General features: G+C 58.7%; 1 protein-coding gene across 1 annotated transcript; it reads right to left on the reverse strand.

Annotated features, from left to right (window-relative positions):
• Positions 1 to 175: 175 nt before the first annotated feature.
• UBL5 (ubiquitin like 5) lies at positions 176 to 7,783 on the reverse strand. The gene is given in 6 exon segments (XM_030970236.1): positions 176 to 273; positions 3,258 to 3,295; positions 3,713 to 3,753; positions 3,755 to 3,797; positions 5,124 to 5,181; positions 7,655 to 7,783. Coding segments are annotated over 5 exon segments (276 nt in total). The 5' UTR covers positions 5,180 to 5,181; positions 7,655 to 7,783.
• Between the last annotated feature and the right edge of the window lie 13,069 nt (positions 7,784 to 20,852).

Genomic DNA, 20,852 nt, shown 5'->3' on the forward strand with positions numbered 1-20,852 from the left:
CCGGGCGCTCCCAGCTCCGCCTGCCCGGTACCGGCTCCGCGCCCCCCGCGCTCAGCGCCGCCCCGGCCGCGGCCCTGAGGGGAGAGGGAGGCGCCGCTCGGGTCCCGTTCCCGTTCCGGGTCCCGTTCCCGTTCCCGTTCCCGTTCCCGGTCCCGCCCGGGGCTCCCCGCCTCCCTCACCCGTTCCCGCGCTCGCCATGGGCGCCGCCATATTGCGCGCCGTGCTCACGGAAGGCCCCCGCTGCCATAGCAACGGAGCTGCCCCTCTCGGCGCCTGATTGGAAACCCGCCGTTACCATAGCAACGAGGCCGCCCGCGCGCCGCCCCAAGGAAGGCCCCCGCTGCCATAGCGACGGAGCTGCCCCGCGCGGCGCCTCATTGGAAACCCGCCGTTACCATGACGACGGGGCTGCCCCGAGCGGCGCCTGCTCCGAGCCTCTGTCGCGATTCTCCTCCGTGTCGCCGGCGATCCCCACATATCGCGGGGTTTATTCCTGCCGGGAGCTCGGCGTTCCAAAGCCCGGGTACCCCCGTGGGAAACGTCGCCATAAAATCGCGATATCGCAACACAACCTTCGGATGTGGCCTCAAAATCGCGATATCGCGACACAACTTCCGGGTGTGGCCAGAAAATCACGATATCGTGACACAACTTCCGGGCGTAGCCAGAAAATCACGATATCGTGACACAACTTCCCGCTGTCGCCTCAAAATCGCGATATCATGACACAAGCTCAGGGATGTGGCCAGAAAATGCCAAAAATGGCCCAAAGGCCCCAAAATCGCCTTTATTGATCAACAAATGGGGCCAGGCCGGAAATGGGGGAGGGAACTGGGGTATACTGGGATATACTGGGAGCTGTACTGGGAGCGCCAGGCCGGCTGCACTGGTCTGGACTGGTCCGGACTGGGCTGCACTGGGATATACTGGGCTATACTGGGATATACTGGGAGCTGTACTGGGCTTTACTGGGCTATACTGGGATGTACTGGGACATACTGGGCTGTACTGGGAGCTGTAGTGGGATATACTGGGATGTACTGGGACATACTGGGCTGTACTGGGAGCTGTAGTGGGAGCGCCAGGCTGTACTGGGCTGTACTGGGATATACTGGGAGCTGTACTGGGCTGTACTGGTCCGGACTAGTCCGTACTGGGCTGCACTGGTGGCTGTACTGGGAGCTGTACTGGGATGAACTGGGAGCTGTACTGGTCCGGACTGGTCTGTACTGGGAGCACTGGGAGCTGTACTGGGCTTTACTGGGATGTACTGGGATATACTGGGATGTACTGGGATAAACTGGGAGCTGTACTGGGAGCTGTACTGGGATAAACTGGGAGCTGTACTGGGAGCTGTACTGGGATGAACTGGGAGCTGTACTGGGAGCTGTACTGGGAGCTGTACTGGGATGAACTGGGATGTACTGGGAGCTGTACTGGGATGAACTGGGATGAACTGGTCTGCACTGGGAGCTGTACTGGGATGAACTGGGATGAACTGGGAGCTGTACTGGGAGCTGTACTGGTCTGCACTGGGAGCTGTACTGGGATGAACTGGGATGAACTGGGAGCTGTACTGGGAGCTGTACTGGGAGCTGTACTGGGATGAACTGGGTGAACTGGGAGCTGTACTGGGAGCTGTACTGGGATGAACTGGGATGAACTGGGATGAACTGGGATGTACTGGGAGCTGTACTGGGATGAACTGGGATGAACTGGGATGAACTGGGATGTACTGGGAGCTGTACTGGGATGAACTGGGATGAACTGGGATGAACTGGGGCTGCACTGGGAGCTGTACTGGGATGAACTGGGATGAACTGGGAGCTGTACTGGGATGAACTGGGATAAACTGGGAGCTGTACTGGGATGAACTGGGAGCTGTACTGGGATGAACTGGGATGTACTGGGAGCTGTACTGGGAGCTGTACTGGGAGCTGTACTGGGATGAACTGGGAGCTGTACTGGGAGCTGTACTGGGATGAACTGGGATGAACTGGGATGAACTGGGATGTACTGGGAGCTGCGCCGCCGGCGGGGCGCTATTGGTAGTAGAGCTCCAGGTTCATCCCGTCACCGCGGGCGGCCTCACCAGGAAAACGACATTCGGGGGGTTTCGGGAGTTTGGGGTCGGGGTTTTGGGGTTGGGGGATTTTGGGGAGAGGATTTGGGGGTTTTGGGGTTGGGTTTGTAGGGTTGAAGGATTTTGGGGAGGAGCTCTGGGGTTTTTGGGGTGGTTGGGGTTGGAGTTTTGGGGTTGGAGGATTTTGGGGTTGAAGGGTTTTGGGGAGAGGTTCTGGGGTTTTTGGGGTTCTGGGGTTTTTGGGGTCGGGTTTTGGGGTTCTGGTTTTGGGGTTGTGGGGGAGGGGCTCTGTTTGGGGTCGGGTTTTGGGGTTCTGGGGGGTTTGGAGTTGGGATTTTGGGGTTGGAGGATTTTGGGGAGAGGATTTGGGGGGTTTTGGGGTGTCTTGGGTTGGGTTTTTGGGGTGATTTGGGTCACGTTTTTGGGGTTGAAGGGTTTTGGGGAGGAGCTCTGGGGTTTTGGGGTTCTGGGGTTTTTAGGGTCAGGTTTTAGGGGTTCTGGGGGATTCTGGGGTTGGAGGATTTTGGGGAGAGGATCTGGGAGTTTTTGGGGTTCTGGGGTTTTTGGGGTTCTGGGGTTTTTGGGGTTCTGGAGGTGTTTGGGGTTGGAGGATTTTGAGGGGTTTTTGAGGAGTTTTGGGGTTTAACAATTTTGGGGAAGGGTTCCAGGGGTTTTGGGGTGCTTGGGGTTGGGTTTTTGGGGTTCTGGGGTTTTTGGGGTTCTGGGGGGTTTGGGATTGGGTTTTTGGGGTTGTTGGGGTTTGGGCTTGGGGTTTTGGGGTTCTGGGGGTTTTTGGAGGATTTTGGGGGTTTTGGGGTTTGGGTATTTTGGGAGGTTCTGGGGGTTTTTGGGGTTCAGGGTTTTTTTGGGGTTCTGAGGGGTTTTAGGATCCGGGTTTGGTTCTGGGGGTTTGGGCTTGGGTTTTGGGGTCGAAGGATTTTTGGGGAGGGTTTGGGGGTTTTTGGGGTTGGGTTTCTGGGGTTCTGGGGGATTTTTGGGTTCAGGTTTTGGGGTTCTGTGGGGTTTTTGGGGTCAGGTTTTTTGGGGTTTTTTGGGGTCAGGTTTTGGGGCTCTGCGGGTTTTTGGGGGCTCTGTGGGGTTTTGGGGGGGTTGGGGTGTTTTGGGGCTCTGAGGGGTTTTTGGGGTGTTTTTGGGGTCAGCTTTGGCTGGATACAGTCCCCAAGGGTGACATGGTCTTTGAAGATCGTGTACCTGGGGGGAGGGCAGAGGCGTCACCCCCTCCCCAAAACCCCCGGGGCAGCGCCTCACCCCCCCCTGGCCCCCCCAAAACCCCCAAACCCCCGGGGCTCCCCTGAGCCCCCAAACCCCCAAACCCCTGCCCCCCCAAAGCCCCCAAACCCCCGGAAAGTGCCCCCCCCCCTAGAGCCCCCCCAGGTGTCCCCCAAACCCCTCAGGTGTCCCCAAACCCCTCAGGTGTCCCCAAACCCCTCAGGTGCCCCTCAAAGCCCTCCCCCAAACCCCCCTGTGCCCCCCCAGACCATCCCAAAGCCCCCAGGTGCCCCCTAGAGCCCCTCAAACCCCTCAGGTGTCCCCAAATCCCTCAAGTGCTCCCTCAGAGCCCCCCAAACCCCTCAGGTGCCCCCCAAACCCCCCTGTGCCCCCCCAGACCATTTTTTGAGCACGATCTTGTCCCAGCGGGTGCCGGTCTCGCGCCGCGATCAGCTTCTTCAGGTCCCGGATCGAGTCCTCGGGGCTGCCCCGACGTCAAGGAAAAGGGGCAGGGGACCCCACCCCAAAAAACCCCAAAAACCCCCAAAATAACCCCAAAAATTCCAAAACGCCCCCAAAATAACCCCCAAAACCGCCCCCAAAACACAACACCTAAAATCTTCCAAAACTGCCCCAAGCCCCAAAACCTGCCCCAAAAACAACCCCAAAACAACCCCCAAAACACCCAAAACAACCCCAAAACTGCCCCAAACTGCCCCCATAACTGCCCCCAAAACCTGCCCCAAAACTGCCCCCAAAACTACACCAAAATCTTCCAAATCCACCCCAAAACCATCCCAAAACCACCTCAAAATTCAGCCCAAACACACCCCAAAAAAACACCCAGAACACCCCCGAAAACCACCCCAAAATCCTTCAAAACCACCCCAAAATCTGTGCCCCAAAACAACCCCAAAACTGCCCCCAAAACCTGCCCCAAAATCTTCCAAATCCACCCTGAAACCTGTCCCAAAACCATCCCAAACACACCCCAAAAAAACACCCCAAACACCCCAAAACCACACCCACAACCTGCCCCAAAACACCCCCCAATACCACCCCCCCAAAATCCTTCAAAATCACCCCCCAAAACCCAAAACTGCCCCAAAACAACCCCCAAAATCCTTGAGAACTGCCGCCAAAACCTGCCCCCCAAAACCACCCCAAAATTTTCCAAAACCACCCCAAAACTGCCCCAAAACCATCCCAAAACTGCCCCAAACACACCCCAAAATCCTCTAAAACAACCTCAAAACAACCTCAAAACACCCCAAACCACCCCAAAATCCTTCAAAACCACCCCAAAATCCGGTGCCCCAAAACAACCCCAAAACTGCCCCCAAAAGACCCCCCAAAACCGCCCCCCAAAAGCCTGCCCCCAAATCCTCCAAATCCACCCCAAAACTGCCCCAAACACACCCCAAAATACCCCAAAAAACCACCCCAAAAACCCCAAAGCACCATCCCAAAACACTCCCCAAAACAACCCCAAAATATCCCAAAACTGCCCCCAAAATTGCCCTCAAAACCTGCCCCCAAACCACCCCAAAACTGCCTCAAAACCATCCCAAAATACCCCCCAAAATACCCCCAAAAACCCCAAAAACCATCCCAAACACCCCACAAAAACCCCAAACGCCCTAAAAACACAGAACCCAAAAAACCTGCCAAAAATCCCCACCCTCCCCAAAACCTGCGCCAAAAACATCAAATCCCACCCAGAAGACCCCCAAATTCCCCCCAAATTCCCAATCCCCCACCCCCAAATTCCCCCAAATCCGCCCCAGATGCCCCGGGCCGGGCGGGATATTTGCATTTCACCCGAACCTTCTTCCCCAGGCGGTCGTTGCAGACGACCTCGATCATGGCTGGGAATGGGGAAAAATGGGGAAAAAATGGGGAAAAAATGGGGAAAAATGGGAAAATGGGGAAATGGGGAAATGGGAAAATGAGGAAAATGGGAAAAATGGGGAAAAATGGGGAAAGGGAGAAATGGGGAAAGGGAAAATGGGGAAAATGGGAAAAATGGGGAAAAATGGGGAAAGAATGGGGAAAATGGGGAAAAATGGGAAAATGGGGAAAATGGGGGAAAAAATGGGAAAATGGGGAAATGGGAAAATGGGGAAAATGGGGAAAATGGGGAAAATGGGGAAATGGGGAAAAATGGGGAAAAGAAGAAGGGGAAAATTAGGAAAAAGGGAAAAATGGGGGAAAAATGGGGAAAGAATGGGGAAAATGGGAAAAAAGGGGGAAAAATAGGGGAAAATGGGGAAAAAGGGAAGAAGGGAGAAAAAAGGGGGGAAATGGGAAAATTGGGAAAAATGGGAAAAAGTGGGAAATGGGAAAAATGGGGGGAAAAGGGAAAAGGGAAAAATGGGGAAAAATGGGGAAAAAAAGGGGAAAAAGGGAGAAAGAAAGGGGAAAATGGGGAAAATGGGAAAAAGGGAAGAAAGGGGAAAAAAAAGGGGGAAAATGGGGAAATAGGGAAAATGGGGAAAATAGGAAAAATAGGGAAAAATGGGGAAAAAGAGGGAAGAAGGGGAAAAAAAGGGGGGGGGAAAATGGGAAAATGAGGAAAAAGGGGAAAAGGGAAAACGGGGGAAAAGGGGAAAAATTGAAAAAGGGAAAAATGGGGGAAAAATGGGAAAAAAGAGGAAAAAGGGGAAATGGGGAAAAGGGAAGAAGGGGGAAAAAGGGGAAAAAGATGGGAAAAATGAGGAAAAAGGGAAAAAGGGGAAAACGGGAAAAAGGGGGAAAAATAGGGGAAAATGGGGAAAATGGGAAAGGGGGAAAAAGGGGGAAAAGGGGGAAAAGGGGGAAAATAGGGAAAAAAAAGGGAAAATGGGAAAAAGGGGTGAAAAATGGGGAAAAATATGGGGAAGAATGGGGATAAATGGGGGAAAAAGGGAAAAAGGGGAAAAAAGGGGAAAATTGGGAAAAAAGGGGGGAAAATGGGGAAAATGGGAAAAATGGGAAAAAAGGGGTGAAAAATGGGGAAAAAAGGGAAAATGTGGAAAAAGGGAAAAAAGGGGGGAAAATGGGAAAATTGGGGAAAAAGGGGAAAAAAGGGGAAAAAGGGGAAAAATGGGGAAAAAATGGGAAAAGGGAGAAAAAGGGAAAATGGGGAAAAAGGGAAAAAAAAAAAAAAAAAAGGGGAAAAATAGGGAAAAATGGGAAAAATATGGGAAAATGGGGAAAAAAGGGAAGAAAGGGGGAAAAAGGGGGGAAAACAGGAAAATAGAGGGAAAAATGGGGAAAAAATGGGGAAAATGGGGGAAAAGGGAAGAAGGGGAAAAAGGCGGAAAATGGGAAAATTGGGAAAAAGAGGGAAAAGGGGAAAAAGGGGGAAGGAAAATGGGGAATGGCAAATGGGGGGAGGGGAAATGAGAATTTGGGGAAAAAAGGGGGAAAATGAGAAATGGGAATGGGGGAAAAGGGGGAAAGGAAATTGAGAATGGGAAAATGGGGATTAAGGAAAAAAGGGGAAATGGGAAAAAAAGGGGGGGAAAGGGAAAATGGGAATGGGAAAAATGAGAAAAAGGGAGAAAAGGGGGAAAAAAGGAGAAATGGGAAATGGGGAAAAAAGGGGAGAACAAGAAAAAAACGGGAAAAGGGAAGGAGAAAGAGGAAAACCAGAAGGAAAAGGGAAGGAAAGAAGAAGGGGGAAGAGAAAGGGGAAGGAAAATGAGAACGGGGGAAAGGGAAAAGGGAAAGGAAAAGGGGAGGAGGAGGAGAAAAAGGAGAAAAAAAGGGAAAAAGAGAAAAAGGAAAAAAAAGAGGAAAAAAGGGAAAAACCGGGAGGGAAAAGGGGCAGAGAGGGGAAAAGAAAGAACGGGGAGAAGGGAGAGGGGAAGCGGGGTCGGTAACGGAGGCAGCGAAACGGGAGAAACCCCGGTTCCAACCCCCGCGGCCGCCCCAGAACCGGCCCCGCTCCCTCCCGGCCCCACCGGGCACCTCCTGAGCCCCCCGGGAGCCCCAAAATCGCCCCCGGGAGCCCAAAATCGGCCCCGGGAGCCCCAAAACGGACCCCAAAAATGGCCCACCTAAATCGCCCCCGGGACCCCAAACCCAAATCGCCCCCGGGAGCCCCAAAATCGGCCCCGGGAGCCCCAAAATCGCCCCCGGGAGCCCAAAATCGCCCCCGGGACCCCAAAATCGCCCCCGGGAGCCCAAAATCGCCCCCGGGAGCCCAAATCGGCCCCGCAAACGGCCCCTGGGACCCCAAAATCGGCCCCGGAGCCCCAAAATCGGCCCCGGAGCCCAAAATCGCCCCCGGGAGCCCCAAAATCGCCCCCGGGGACCCCGAAAATCGGCCCCGGGAGCCCAAATCGGCCCCGGTACCTCCCGAGGCCTCCTCGCTCCGCCACAGCCGCGCCGGAACCGGGCGTGACGTCACAGAGACGCGCCGGAAGTGGCGTCATCGCTCGGGACCAAGATGGCGGCGGGGCCTGAGGGGAAGGGGCGGGCAATGTTTCTGGTTGAATTGTTTGTTAATTGGTAATGTTTGTAAATGTATTGAAGTTTAGAAATGGGTGAGGTTTATATGTTTATTAAAGTTTTGTCTTCAAAGTGTCTTTTTGTTTTTGCTTTCTTGGTTTGAGCAAAAGCGGCTTCAGAGCCTCATGCTGAGCCGGCGGGGGGAATTTCCACCCCAAATCCCCCAAAAATCCCCCAAATCCCCCAAAACCACCCTAAATCCCCTCAAATCCCCCAAACCAACCAAATTCCTCAAAATTCCCTGCTAGAACCCCCCAAAATCCCCCAAATCCCCCTAAATCCCCTCAAATCCCAAACCAACCAAATCCCCAATTCCTTGGACCCCCCAAATCCCCCAAAATCCCCCCAAATCACCCCAATCTACCCCAAATACCCCTAAATCGACCCAAATTCGCCTTAAATCCCCAAAATCCCCCCCAAATGCCCTAAATCCCCTCAAATCCCCCAAACCAAACAAATTCTTTCCAATTTCCTGCAGAACCCCCCAAATCCACCCCAAATCCCCCATAAATCCCCCCAAACACCTCAGATTGCCCCAAATTCCTCCAAATCCCCCTAAACCCATATTCACCCTAAATCCATCAAAATCTCCCCAAAATCCGACTCAAATCCCCCCAAATTCCCCTAAATCCCCCTAAATCCCTCCAGATCTCCCCAAATCCACCCCAAATCCCCCAAAAAATCCTGGGAAAAGGGAGGATCTGCAGAGATTTGGGGGATTTGGGGGGGTTGGGGAGATTTGAGGTGATTTTAGGGGAATTTGGGGCATTTTGGGGAGATTTTGGGAATCTGGGCGATTTGGGGAGATCTGGGGGATTGGGGGATTTAGGGATTTGGGGGATTTGGGGGATTTGGGGGATTTTGGGGGATTTTGGGGATTTTGGGGGGGATTTGGGGGATTTGGGGATTTGGGGTGGGATTTGGGGGGATTTTGGGATTTGGGGGGATTTTGGGATTTTGGGGGATTTTGGGGGATTTTGGGAATCTGGGGGATTTGGGGGATTTGGGGGATTTGGGGGATTTGGGGGATTTTGGGATTTGGGAGGATTTTGGGATTTGGGGGATTTTGGGGATTTGGGGGGGATTTGGGGAGATCTGGGGATTTGGGGGGATTTTGGGATTTGGGGGATTTTTGGGAGAAATCCTGGGGTTTGGGGTTTGGGGAATTTCGGAGCGCTGGGGGAGGGAGTTTGGGGGAGGTTTGGGATGGAGATCAGGGGTGGATTTTGGGATGGAGGTCGGGATGGAGATCAGGGGTAGACATCAGGGATGGAGACAGGGATGGATTTTGGGGTGAAGATTTGGGATGGAGGTTTGGGATGGAGGACCCAGCCAGGGATGGAGATCTGGGATGGAGGTCTGGGATGAAGGACAGGGATAGATTTTGGGATGGAGGTAGGGGGAGTTGGCGGGATGAAGATGTAGGTGGATTCCTGGGATGGATTTTGGGATGGAGGTCAGGGATGGAGTTCTGGGATGGAGGACCCAGCCAGGGATGCAGGGCAGGATGGAGGTCTGTATGGGGTTGGGATGGACATGGGGGTGGATTTCAGGATGAAGGTCTGGGAGGAAGGTCAGGGATGGAGGTCAGGGATGAAGGATCTGGGCAGGGAAGGTCAGGGTGGAGGTCACAGCCAGGGATGAAGGTCAGGGATGGAGGACACAGCCAAGGATGGAGGTTTGGGATGGAGGATTTCAGGGATGGAGGTAGTTTGGAGATCACGCCAGGGATGAAGATTTGGGATGGATTCTGGGATGGAGATTTGGGATGAAGGTCAGGGATGGAGGACACAGCCCAGGATGGAGATTTGGGATGGATTTTGGGATGGAGGTCAAGGATGGAGGTTTGGGATGGAGATTTGGTGTGGATGGCAGGGATGGATTTTGGGATGAAGGTTTGGGATGGAGGACACAACCAAGGATGGAGATTTGGGATGAATTTCTGGGATGAAGGTTTGGGATGGAGGTCAGGGATGAAGGACAGGGATGGGTTTTGGGATGAAGGACAGGGATGGAGGTTAGGGATGGAGGTCTGGGATGAAGGTTAGGGATGAGGTTTTGGGATGGAGGCAGGATGGAGGTTTGGGATGAAGGACAGGGATGAATTTTGGGATGAAGGTCTGGGATGAAGGTTTGGGATGAAGGTTTGGGATGGATTTTGGGATGGAGGTCAAGGATGGAGGACAAAATCAAGGATGAAGATGTGGGATGAATTTCTGGGACAAAGGTCTGGGATGGACGGCAGGGATGGATTTTGGGATGGAGATCAGTGATGGAGGACACAACTGAGGATGGATTTTGGGATGAAGGTCTGGGATGGAGGTCAGGGATGGAAGATACAGCAGAGGATGGAGATTTGGGATGGATTTCTGGGATGAAGATCTGGGATGGAGATCAGAGCCAGGGCTGAAGATGTGGGATGAATTTCTGGGATGAAGGTTTAGGATGGAGGTCTGGGATGAAGGTCAGGGATGGAGGACACAGCCAGGGATGAAGGTGTGCATGAAGATGGGGGATGGATTTCAGGATGAAGGTCTGGGAGGAAGGTCAATGATGAAGGTCAATGATGAAGGTCAGGGCTGAAGGTCAGTTTGGAGATCACAGCTGGGGATGGAGATGCGGGATGGATTTCTGGGATGAAGATCAGGGATGGAGGTCGGGGAGCGCTGGATGAGCAGAGGCAGCCCCAGAACACCTCCCAGAAGGACACCAAGCATGGTGGCACCAGCTGGAGCTGTGGGATGGCGATGGGGACAGGGACAGGGACAGGGACAGGGACAGGGACAGGACAGGGACAGGGACAGGGACAGGGACAGGGACAGGGACAGAGATGGGGACAGGGACAGGGACAGGGACAGGGACAGGGACAGGGACAGGGACAGGACAGGGACCAGGACAGACAAGACTGTACAGGAAGAGAGGGAAAAAAAAAGGTGGGATAAAAAAGAAAAAAAAGTAAAAACCCCTGCTGTGTCTCCCGGGGGGGGACGGCAAAACCCCCTTGGTGTGTCTGCTCAGGGATCCCGAGGGCCCAGGGATTCTCTGTGCCGGGATCCCCCTGATCCAGGATCCCAGCGTTCCTGGATCCCCCTGCTCCAGGATCCCGATGTTCCAGGGATTCTCCACTCCAGGATCCCCCTGTTCCCGGATCCTGATATTCCAGGGATTCGCTGCTCCAGGATCCCCCTGCTCCAGGATCCCAATGTTCCAGGGATTCTACACTCCTGGATCCCCCTGTTCCCGGATCCGTCTCCAGGATTCCCTGCTCCCCCGCTCCAGGATCCCAGTGCTCCATGGATTCTACCCTCCAGGATCCTGATGCTCCCAGATCCCAATGCTCCTGGATCCCAGTGCTCCAGCGATTCTCTACTCCTGGATCCCAATGCTCCAGGATCCCCCTGCTCCAGGATCCCGATGCTCCAGGATCCCAATGCTCCCACATCCCAGTGTTCCATGGATTCTCTGCTCCAGGATCCCAATGCTCCAGGATCCCAATGCTCCCACATCCCAGTGTTCCATGGATTCTCTGCTCCAGGATCCCAACGTTCCTGGATCCCAATGCTCCAGGATCCCAATGCTCCCACATCCCAGTGTTCCATGGATTCTCTGCTCCAGGATCCCAATGTTCCTGGATCCCAGCCCAGTCCCAATGCTCCCACATCCCAGTGTTCCATGGATTCTCCGCCCCAGCTCCAGGATCCCAACGTTCCTGGATCCCAATGTTCCTGGATCCCAATGCTCCAGGATCCCAGTGTTCCATGGATTCCCACTCCCAGATCCCAGCACTCCCAGATCACCCTGCTCCAGGATCCCCCTGCCCCTGGTCCCGGTGCTCCTGGTCCCGGTGTTCCCGGATGCTGATGCTCCCACATCCCAGTGTTCCATGGATTCTCCGCTCCTGGATCCCAGCGCTCCCGGATCCCGATGCTCCCAGATCCTGATGCTCCCAGGTCCCCCTGCTCCCGGATCCCAATGCTCCAGGCTCCCAATGCTCCCGGTCCCGGTGCTCCCAGGATTCTCCACTCCCTGATCCCGGTGCTCCCTGGGAGCTTTGGGAGTGAACTGGGAGCGCTGGGAGGGGGCACTGGGAGCACTGGGAGGAACTGGGAGCAAACTGGGAGTGAACTGGGAGCGCTGGGAGGGGGCACTGGGAGTGTCCAGTGGAACCAGGGAGCTGGGAGCGCTGGGAACTGGGAGCACTGGGTGGAACTGGGAGCACTGAGAGTGAACTGGGAGCCCTGGATGGAACTGGGAGCACTGGGAGTGAACTGGGAGCGCTGGGTGGAACTGGGAGCCCTGGGTGGAACTGGGAGCACTGGGTGGAACTGGGATTCCCCGCCCCCACCGCGTCCCTCGGTCACTTTCGCGCCTCCCAAGCGGCGCCTCTGGGATCTGCCCAGCGACTGGTGACGTCACCAACGTCGCTGGCTGCCATTGGCTGCGGCGCGGCGGCGGCGCCAATCGCGAGCGGGGCGGGGCCGAGGCTCCGGCGCTGGGTCTGGGGGCGCTCCGGGGGCTCCTGGGGGGCAGCGAGGGGACAGAGGGACCCCCGGCACCGGGACCCCCTGAACTCCCCATTCCCGGGCACGGGGACCCTCCTGAGCCGCTGGGCACGGAGCCCCCTCTGCCCTCCCTTCTCCGCCACCGGGATCCCCTGTACCCCAAAATCCTGAACCGGGACCCCCTGTACCCCAAAATCCTGAACCGAGATCCCCTGTACCCCAAAATCCTGAACTGGGACCCCCTGTACCCCTCATCCTGAACCGAGATCCCCTGTACCCCAAAACTCCTGAACCGGGGCCCCCTGTACCCCTCATCCTTGTGAAAAATGCGTATTTTATGATCGGCTTTTCACAAATATTAAAATGAATATGTGTTGTGTTAGAAAGTTATGTTGTATTAATTTTCTTAATATAGTTTTAGGTTATAAAAAATGTTAAAATAGAAACGATGCTTTGTAGGATACTTTTTTTAAAGAAAGGACTCGCAGCGAGATAGCAGCCACAGGACGCCCGAATCTTTCAGAGAAAAAGAATTTATTGCTCCCTCATCAGAAGAAACGAACTTATTCCGCCTCGAAGGCGCTGTTGGGATTCGGAGGAAGAAGCTGATGATGACCAGAGAGAATCCTGTGCGTGAATGGAATTTATGCAGCGTGTATCAGATGTATGAATCTGCAACAGGCTGTTGCTTTTAAGGGTTAACCCTCTGTTAACCTGGGTCCTTTTTCAGGCTTATTTTGCCCAGAAAAGGTGCCCGGACCGTGCGGAACTCTTTGTCTCTATTGTCTCATAGTGTCCTAATTCAAATTGTCCAAATCATTATTACTTTGATTATATTACTATTTTTACAACCATTTGATTACTATTCAACTTTGAACATTTTCCGATGGGCGCGTTTCACCCGCGGCACCTCCAGCCTTCCATCGCGGGACCCCTTGAAGCTCCCAGCGGCCCCCCCGGGACCCCCTGCAGCCCCCAAAGCGCTCCCGTCGCCAAACCCCAAACCCTGGGGCTGCTTGGGCTGCTCCCCAAAGGTGGGGGTTCCCCAAAAGTGGGGGTCAGATCCCCCCGATGATCACAGCAGGACACCCGCCAATATCCCCACATCCCTCCCAGTTCCCCCCAGTATCCCCTCCCAGTGCTCCCAGTATCCCTTCCCAGTGCTCCCAGTGACCCCCCCCAGTGCTTCCAGTGACCCCCCCAGTGCTCCCAGTGACCCCCCCAGTGCTCCCAGTATCCCTTCCCAGTGCTCCCAGTATCCCCATGTGCCGCTCCCAGTATCCCCAGTATGACCAGTGACCCCCCCAGTGCTCCCAGTGACCCCCCAGTGCTCCCAGTATCCCTTCCCAGTGCTCCCAGTATCCCTTTCCCGTGACCCCCCCAATATCCCCACGTCCCTCCCAGTCCCCCCAGTATCCCCTCCCAGTTTCCCCAGTATCCCCCCCAGTTCTGGGTTCCCCCAAGGGCCGCCCCCCTCTCCCCCCTCAGCAAAGCTTTGCACGGTCGGGACATTTTAACTAGCGGAGGCGTCAGCGCTCATTGGTTACAGACATTGGCAGAACTTTTGATTAATTAATGATTAATTAATGAATTTCCCGATTCGCTGCTCCTGTCCCCCCCTCCCGTGCGAGGAGCCCGGGGTGCTGGGCTGTCCTGGGCGGCAGCGATGCTCGGTGGGGCTGCGGGAGCTGCCGGGGGCATCTCCCAGCGCCGCAATTGCGGAATTCCCTTCGCCCGCAGGAACCGCTCGGGGCGAGCGCTCAGAGCTGCCAGTGGTGGCCCGAGAGGGACAGGGACAGGGACAGGGACAGGGACAGGGACACAGGGGACAGGGACAGTGACACAGGGACGGGGACAGGGACAGGGACAGGGACAGGGACAGGGACAGGGACAGGGACAGGGACACAGGGACGGGGACAGGGACAGGGACAGGGACAGGGACACAGGGACAGGGACACAGTGACAGTGACACAGGGACAGGGACAGGGGGACAGGGACAGGGACAGGGACACAGGGACAGGGACACAGTGACAGTGACACAGGGACAGGGACACAGGGACACGGACAGGGACGGTGACTCCCAGTGACCTCCCCAGTACTCCCAGTTTCCCCCAGTACTCCCAGTATCCTTTTCCAGTGACACCCCCCGCCCCCAATATCCCCACGTCCCTCCCGGTTCCCCCAAGATCCCCCCAGCGCTCCCAGTGCCCATTCCCAGTGCTCCCAGTATCCCTTCCCAGTGCTCCCAGTACCCCATGTGCCACTCCCAGTATCCCCAGTATGACCAGTTCCCCCCAGTGCTCCCAGTATCCCTTTCCTGTGACTGCCCCAATATCCCCATGTCCCTCCCAGTTCCCCCCAGTATCCCCTCCCAGTTCCCCCCAGTGCTCCCAGTGACCCCCAGTGCTCCCAGTGCTCCCAGTGCTCCCCCAGTGCCCATTCCCAGTGCTCCCAGTGCTCCCAGTGCTCCCAGTGCCCATTCCCAGTGCCTCCCAGTGCCCATTCCCAGTGCTCCCAGTGACCCCCAGTGCTCCCAGTGCTCCCAGTGCTCCCAGTGCTCCCAGTGCCCATTCCCAGTGCTCCCAGTGCCCCCAGTGCCCCATCCCAGTGCTCCCAGTGCCCATGTCCCAGTGCTCCCAGTGCTCCCAGTGCCCCCAGTGCTCCCAGTGCCCATTCCCAGTGCTCCCAGTGCTCCCAGTGCTCCCAGTGCTCCCAGTGCTCCCAGTGCCCATTCCCAGTGCTCCCAGTGCCCATTCCCAGTGCTCCCAGTGCTCCCAGTGCCCATTCCCAGTGCTCCCAGTGCTCCCAGTACCTGGCCCCTCCCGTTCTGGGGGCCCCCAGCGCTGGCCCCAGGGGGCCCGGGGGCTGCGGGGCCCAGGGCCAGAGATCAGGGCCAGGGGCCCGCGCTCCCAGGTTTTCCCGGGGGCCCATCTCCAGTTCTTGGGTCGTGCTGTCCTGGGGGTTTGGGGGGTCCTGGGGTTGGGGGCAGGCACAGGTGTTTTCGGGGTCCCAGCCCTGGGGGTCTCGGGGGGGGCGGGGCCCAGGGATGGGGTTTGGGGGGATTTTGGGGGGGGGGGATTGTTCTGGGGAGGGGTTGTGTTTGGGGGGTTTTTTGGGGAGGGGGTATTTGGGGGGGTGAGGATTATTTTGGGGGGCAGTAATTTGGGGAGTGGGGATTGTTTGGGATTGGGATTTGGGGGGATTGGGGGTATTTTTGGGAGGGGCTCTTTTGGGGGGTTATTTTGGGATGGGGATTATTTGGGGGGGGGGATTATTTGGGGGGATGATTTGGGGGGATTTGGGGGTTTCTTCGGGAGGGGGTATTTTGGGGGTATTTGGGATGGGATTATTTGGGGAGGGGGATTTGTTGGGGTGGGTTGGGGGTTATTTGGGGAGGGGATTACATTGAGGGGATGGTTTTGGGGGCACAGGGATGATTCTGGGGGGGTCCCTCACCTGTCCGGCCGTGCACGAACCAGAGCCCCCCGCCAGCGCCGCCCCCACCACGAAGGCACCGAAGGAAACGGCGGCCACGGCCCCGGGGGCACGGGGGGCTGGGGGGCAGCGTCAGCCCCCGAAACCCCGACCCCCAAATCGGGGGCCGGACTGCCCAAATTCCCCCCCCCTGGGGGCCGGGACTGCCCAAATTCCCCTAAACCCGCCCTGGGGCCGGAACCCCAAATTCCCCTAACGCCCCCCAAAGGGACCCAGGGATCCGGGACCCCCCCCCAAAGCCCCTCCCCCAAAAGGGACTGAGCAGTTCAGGGGCCCCCCAAAGGGGTCCGGGAACCCCAAAATCCCCCCCCCCAAAGGGACCCAGGAGTTCGGGACCCCCAAAAGAGCCGGGGGTCTCCTCCCCACCCCCCCAAACCCCCCCGGAAGGACCCAGCGCTCCGGGACCCCCCAAAAAGACAATCAGGGCTCCGGGACCCCCCGAACTCCCCAGTCCCGGGGGTCCCGGTGCCCCCCCCCCATTCCCGTCACTCACCCGCGGGGGGGGCCCGGGGCCGCTCCCGGGGTGGGGGCGGGGGCGGCGGGAACGGCAGCGGGGGGAGCCCCGGGGGGGCACCTGGGGGGGAGGGGCCGTTATTGGGGGGCACCGGGAGCGGGGAGGGGATTGGGGGTCCCGGTTTGGGGGGTCCCGGTTTGGGGGGGTCCCGGTTTGGGGGGGTCCCGGTTGGGCTGGGGGTGTCCCGGGGAGGGGGGGGGTCTCTGTCAGGGGGTCCCGGGTCACGGGCGGTCCCCAGGGGGGTCTCGGCTGGGGGTCCCGGGGGGTTTGGGGGGTGGGTCCCCGCACGGGGGTCTCGGGGGGGGCGGTCCCAGGGTGGGAGTCCCGGTCAGGGGGTCCCGGGGTTGGAGCGGAGTTTGGGGTCCGGGGGTCCCGAGGGGGGGTCCTGGGGGTGTTCCCGCCCTGGGGGTCCCGTACCGGGCGCGGGGGTCGCGGGGGTCCCCAGGGTCACCACGATCGGGCGGGTCACGGTGCGCAGCGCGGGGGCGGGGCCGGAGCGGGGCCGGGGGGCGGGGCCTGAACCGGAGGCTCCGCCCCCTCGGCGGGGACAAAGCTCAGCCCGGCACTGGGGGGAGGGGCGGGGTTAACGGGGGCGGGACCGGGGGGCGACACCTCCAGAGCCCCCGGTGTCCCGGGTGCCGCCCCCCGGTGTTCCCCGGATCCCTTTTCTGCCATGGCCCCGCTCCCGCTGTCCCCTGTTCCCGGTGTGCGTTCCCAACGTGTGTCACTCCTGGTTCGGGGCTGTCCTCGGTCCTGCTGTCCCGTTCCCGGTGTCCCCATTTCCTTTGTGTCCCCATTCCCGTTATCCCCGTTATCCCACCCCTGCCATCCCCATTATCCCATCCCAGTTATCCCACCCCCGTTATCCCATCACTGTCCCCGCTGTTACCCTATTCCTGTTATCCCCATTATCCCATTGCTATCCCATTATCCCCATTATCCCACCCCCTGCTATTCCGTTATCCCATCCCCCGTTATCCCACCCCTGTTATCCCACTATCCCACTTCTCCTATCTCTGTTATTGCATTCTCATTATCCCGCTATCCCATCGCTGTCCCGCTGTTATCCCGTTCCCATTATCCCACTATCCCACTCCCGTGATCTCTGTTATCCCACCCCCGTTATCCCCCTTATCCCATTCCCACTATCCCCATTATCCCATCACTATCCTGCTGTTATCCCGTTATCCCATTCCCAATGCCCAGTTATCCCATCCAAGTTATCCCATTCCCATTATCCCATCGCTATCCCACTCTTATCCCACCCCCGCTACCCTTGTTATCCCATCTGCACTATCCCCATTATCCCATCCCTGTTATCCCATGGCTATCCCATTATCCCGTTATCCCACCCCGGTTATCCCATGGCTATCCCGTTATCCCGTTATCCCATTCCCAATGCCCAGTTATCCCACCCCGGTTATCCCATGGCTATCCCGTTATCCCACCACTGTTACCCCACCATGGTCCCACCATTACCCCATTCCTGTTATCCCCGTTATCCCCATTCCCATTATTCCATTATTCCGCTGCGGTCCTGCCACTGCCCCCCTGTTATCCCATCACTACCCCATTATCCCGTTATCCCACGCCCATTTTTCCACTGCTATCCCGTTATCCCATCACTGTCTTGTTATCCCCGTTATCCCCGTTATCCCTGTTATCCCCGTTATCCCGTTATCCCACCATAATTATCCCACTCTCGTTATCTCATTATCCCACTGCTATCCCATTATGCCATCCCCATATCTCACTCCCATTATCCCATTATCCCATTGCTATCCCGTTATCCCACTCCTGTTATCCCACCCCCGTTATCCCACTCCCGTTATTCCGTTATTTGACCGCTATCCCGTTATCCCGTTATCCCACCCCCGTTACCCCACCCCCATTACCCCACTCCTGTTTTCCCGTTATCTCACTGCAATCCCGTTGTCCCACTCCCGTTATTCCGTTATTTGACCGCTACCCCGTTATCCCCCCCCCCGTTATCCCATTGCTGTCCCGTTATCCCATCCCCGTTATCTCATTCCCGTTATCCCATTATCTCACTGCAATCCCGTTATCCCACTCCCGTTATTCCGTTATTTGACCGTTATCCCGTTATCCCACCCCCGTTATCCCGTTATCCCCCGTCCCGCGGCGCCGCTGCCGGGCCGGTACCGTGGGCAGCCCGGGCGGGGTCCCGGTGCCGGTGCCGGTGCCGGTGCCGGTGCGGCGGCGGCAGAGGCTCAGGCGGCAGTGCAGGAACTGCAGCGGCTCCGGGAACCGCGCCGGGAGCACGAACGAGCCCCGGAGCCGCCGCCGCGCCCGCCCCGCGCCGCAGCCGCCCCGCAGCACCACGAGCGGCCGCGGCACCGGGCGGGACCCGGGCGGGCCCGGCGACGAGCGCGGGGACACGAAACAGCGGCGGAGCGAGAAACCGAGCCCGGGGGGAGCGCGGGACAGCGACACCTGCGGGGACACCGACAGCGACAGGGACAGGGGGTCATGGGGACAGTGACACCTGCGGGGACACCGACAGGGACAGGGGGTCATGGGGACAGGGACACCTGCGGGGACACGGACACGGACAGGGGGGTTATGGGGGACAGGGGACACCGGGACAGGGACACCTGCGGGAACACGGACACGGAGAGGGGGGTCACAGGGACACGGACACGGACAGGGACACCGGGACAGGGGACAGGGACAGGGGGATCACGGTGAGGGGGAGACACCTGGACGGGGACAGGGACGGGGGTACAGAGAGGGGTCACGGGGTGTCACGGGGGGGGACACACGGGAGCGATGGGGATCGGGACCCCTCCGTTCCCCCCTCGCCTGCACGAAAGCGATCCCCCCGTGTCCCCGTGCTCCCCTCTCATGTCCCCTCACCTGTCCCTGTGTCTCACCTGCAGGAACACGGTCCCCATTGTCCCCTCACCTGCAGGAACACGTGTCCCCCTGTCCCTGTCCCCTGTGTCCCCTCACCTGTCCCGTTCCCCCCTCATCTGCAGGAACACGGTCCCCTCCTCTGTCCCCTCCCCTGTCCCTCTTGTTCCCCGTGTCCCCTCACCTGCAGGAGCACGGTCCCCTCCCCTGTTCCCCGTATCCTCTGTCCCCTCACCTGTCCCCTCCCCTGTGTCCTTTCTGTCACCTGTGTCCCCTCACCTGCAGGAACACGGTCCCCTGTCCCCATTGTCCCCACTGTCCCCTCACCTGCAGGAACGCGGTCCCCCTGTCCCCATTGTCCCCACTGTCCCCTCACCTGCAGGAACACGGTCCCCCCTGTGTCCCCACTGTCCCCTCACCTGCAGGAACACGCGTCCCCATTGTCCCCTCACCTGCAGGAACACGGTCCCCTGTCCCTGTCCCTCACCTGCAGGAACGCGGTCCCCCCTGTGTCCCCACTGTCCCCTCACCTGCAGGAACACGCGTCCCCCCCCATTGTCCCCACTGTCCCCTCACCTGCAGGAACACGCGTCCCCCCGCGGGCACCGCTCTCGGTCCCGGGGCCGCTCCGAACTCGGGGGAGGCGGCGACGTCCAGGCGGAGCCGGGGGGGGCGGGGCGGGCACCGGGGCTGCGGCGGTGACGTCAGCGCGGGCCCCGCCCCCAGTGACCCCCAGTGCCACCAGTGACACCCCAGTGACCCCCCCAGTGCCACCAGTGACCTCCAGTGCCACCAGTGACCTCCCAGCAATGCCCCCAGTGACCCCCAGTGCCACCAGTGCCATCCCAGTGCCACCAGTGACCCCCAGTGCCATCCCAGTGCCATCCTAGTGCCACCAGCGCCCATCCCAGTGCCATCCCCCCAGTAATGCCCCAGTGACCCCCCAGTGACCCCCAGTGCTATCCCAGTGCCACCAATGACATCCCAGTAGCGTCCCAGTGACCCCCCCAGTGCCACCAGTGACCCCCAGTGGCCTCCCAGTGCTCCCAGTAACCTCCCAGTGCTGCTCCTCGACTCCTCCCAGTGCTCCCACTTTCAACCCAGTAACCCCCAGTGCTCCCCTCTGACCCTCCCAGTGCTCCCAGTTCCCTCCCAGTTGCTCCCAGTCGCTCCCAGTTGCCCGGAGTTCCCTCCCAGTTCCCCCAGTGCCGCACTCACCCCGGGCCGGTCCCCGCTGCAGCGCGGCCTCGGGGCTCCCGGGGGGGACACTGGGGGTCCCGGGCTGGGGGCGGGGTCACCCCACGGCCAGCCCGGGGGGGGGCCTGGGGGCGGTGACACCGCTGGGTGTCCCCTCGAGGCCACCCGGGACCCCCCCCGTGCCCTGGGTCCCCCCAGTGTCCCCCCGGGACCCTCCTGTCCCCCCCAGTGTCCCCCCCCGAACCTCCTGTCCCCTCCGGGTCCCCCAATGTCCCCCCGGGACCCCCCTCGCCCACCTGGGTCCCTCCCCTGGGTCCGTCCCCTGTCGCCCCCCATGTCCCCTCTGTCCCCCCCACCTGCGGGTCCTCCCCCGGGCAGGAGGAAGATGAGGATGAGGACGGGGAGGGCCCGGGGGGCGCCCGGTGGCGCTGCCATCCCGTCCCCGCTGTCCCCGCGGTGT

Source organism: Camarhynchus parvulus, unplaced genomic scaffold (assembly GCF_901933205.1).
Source record: "Camarhynchus parvulus unplaced genomic scaffold, STF_HiC, whole genome shotgun sequence".
Lineage (NCBI taxonomy): Eukaryota > Metazoa > Chordata > Aves > Passeriformes > Thraupidae > Camarhynchus > Camarhynchus parvulus.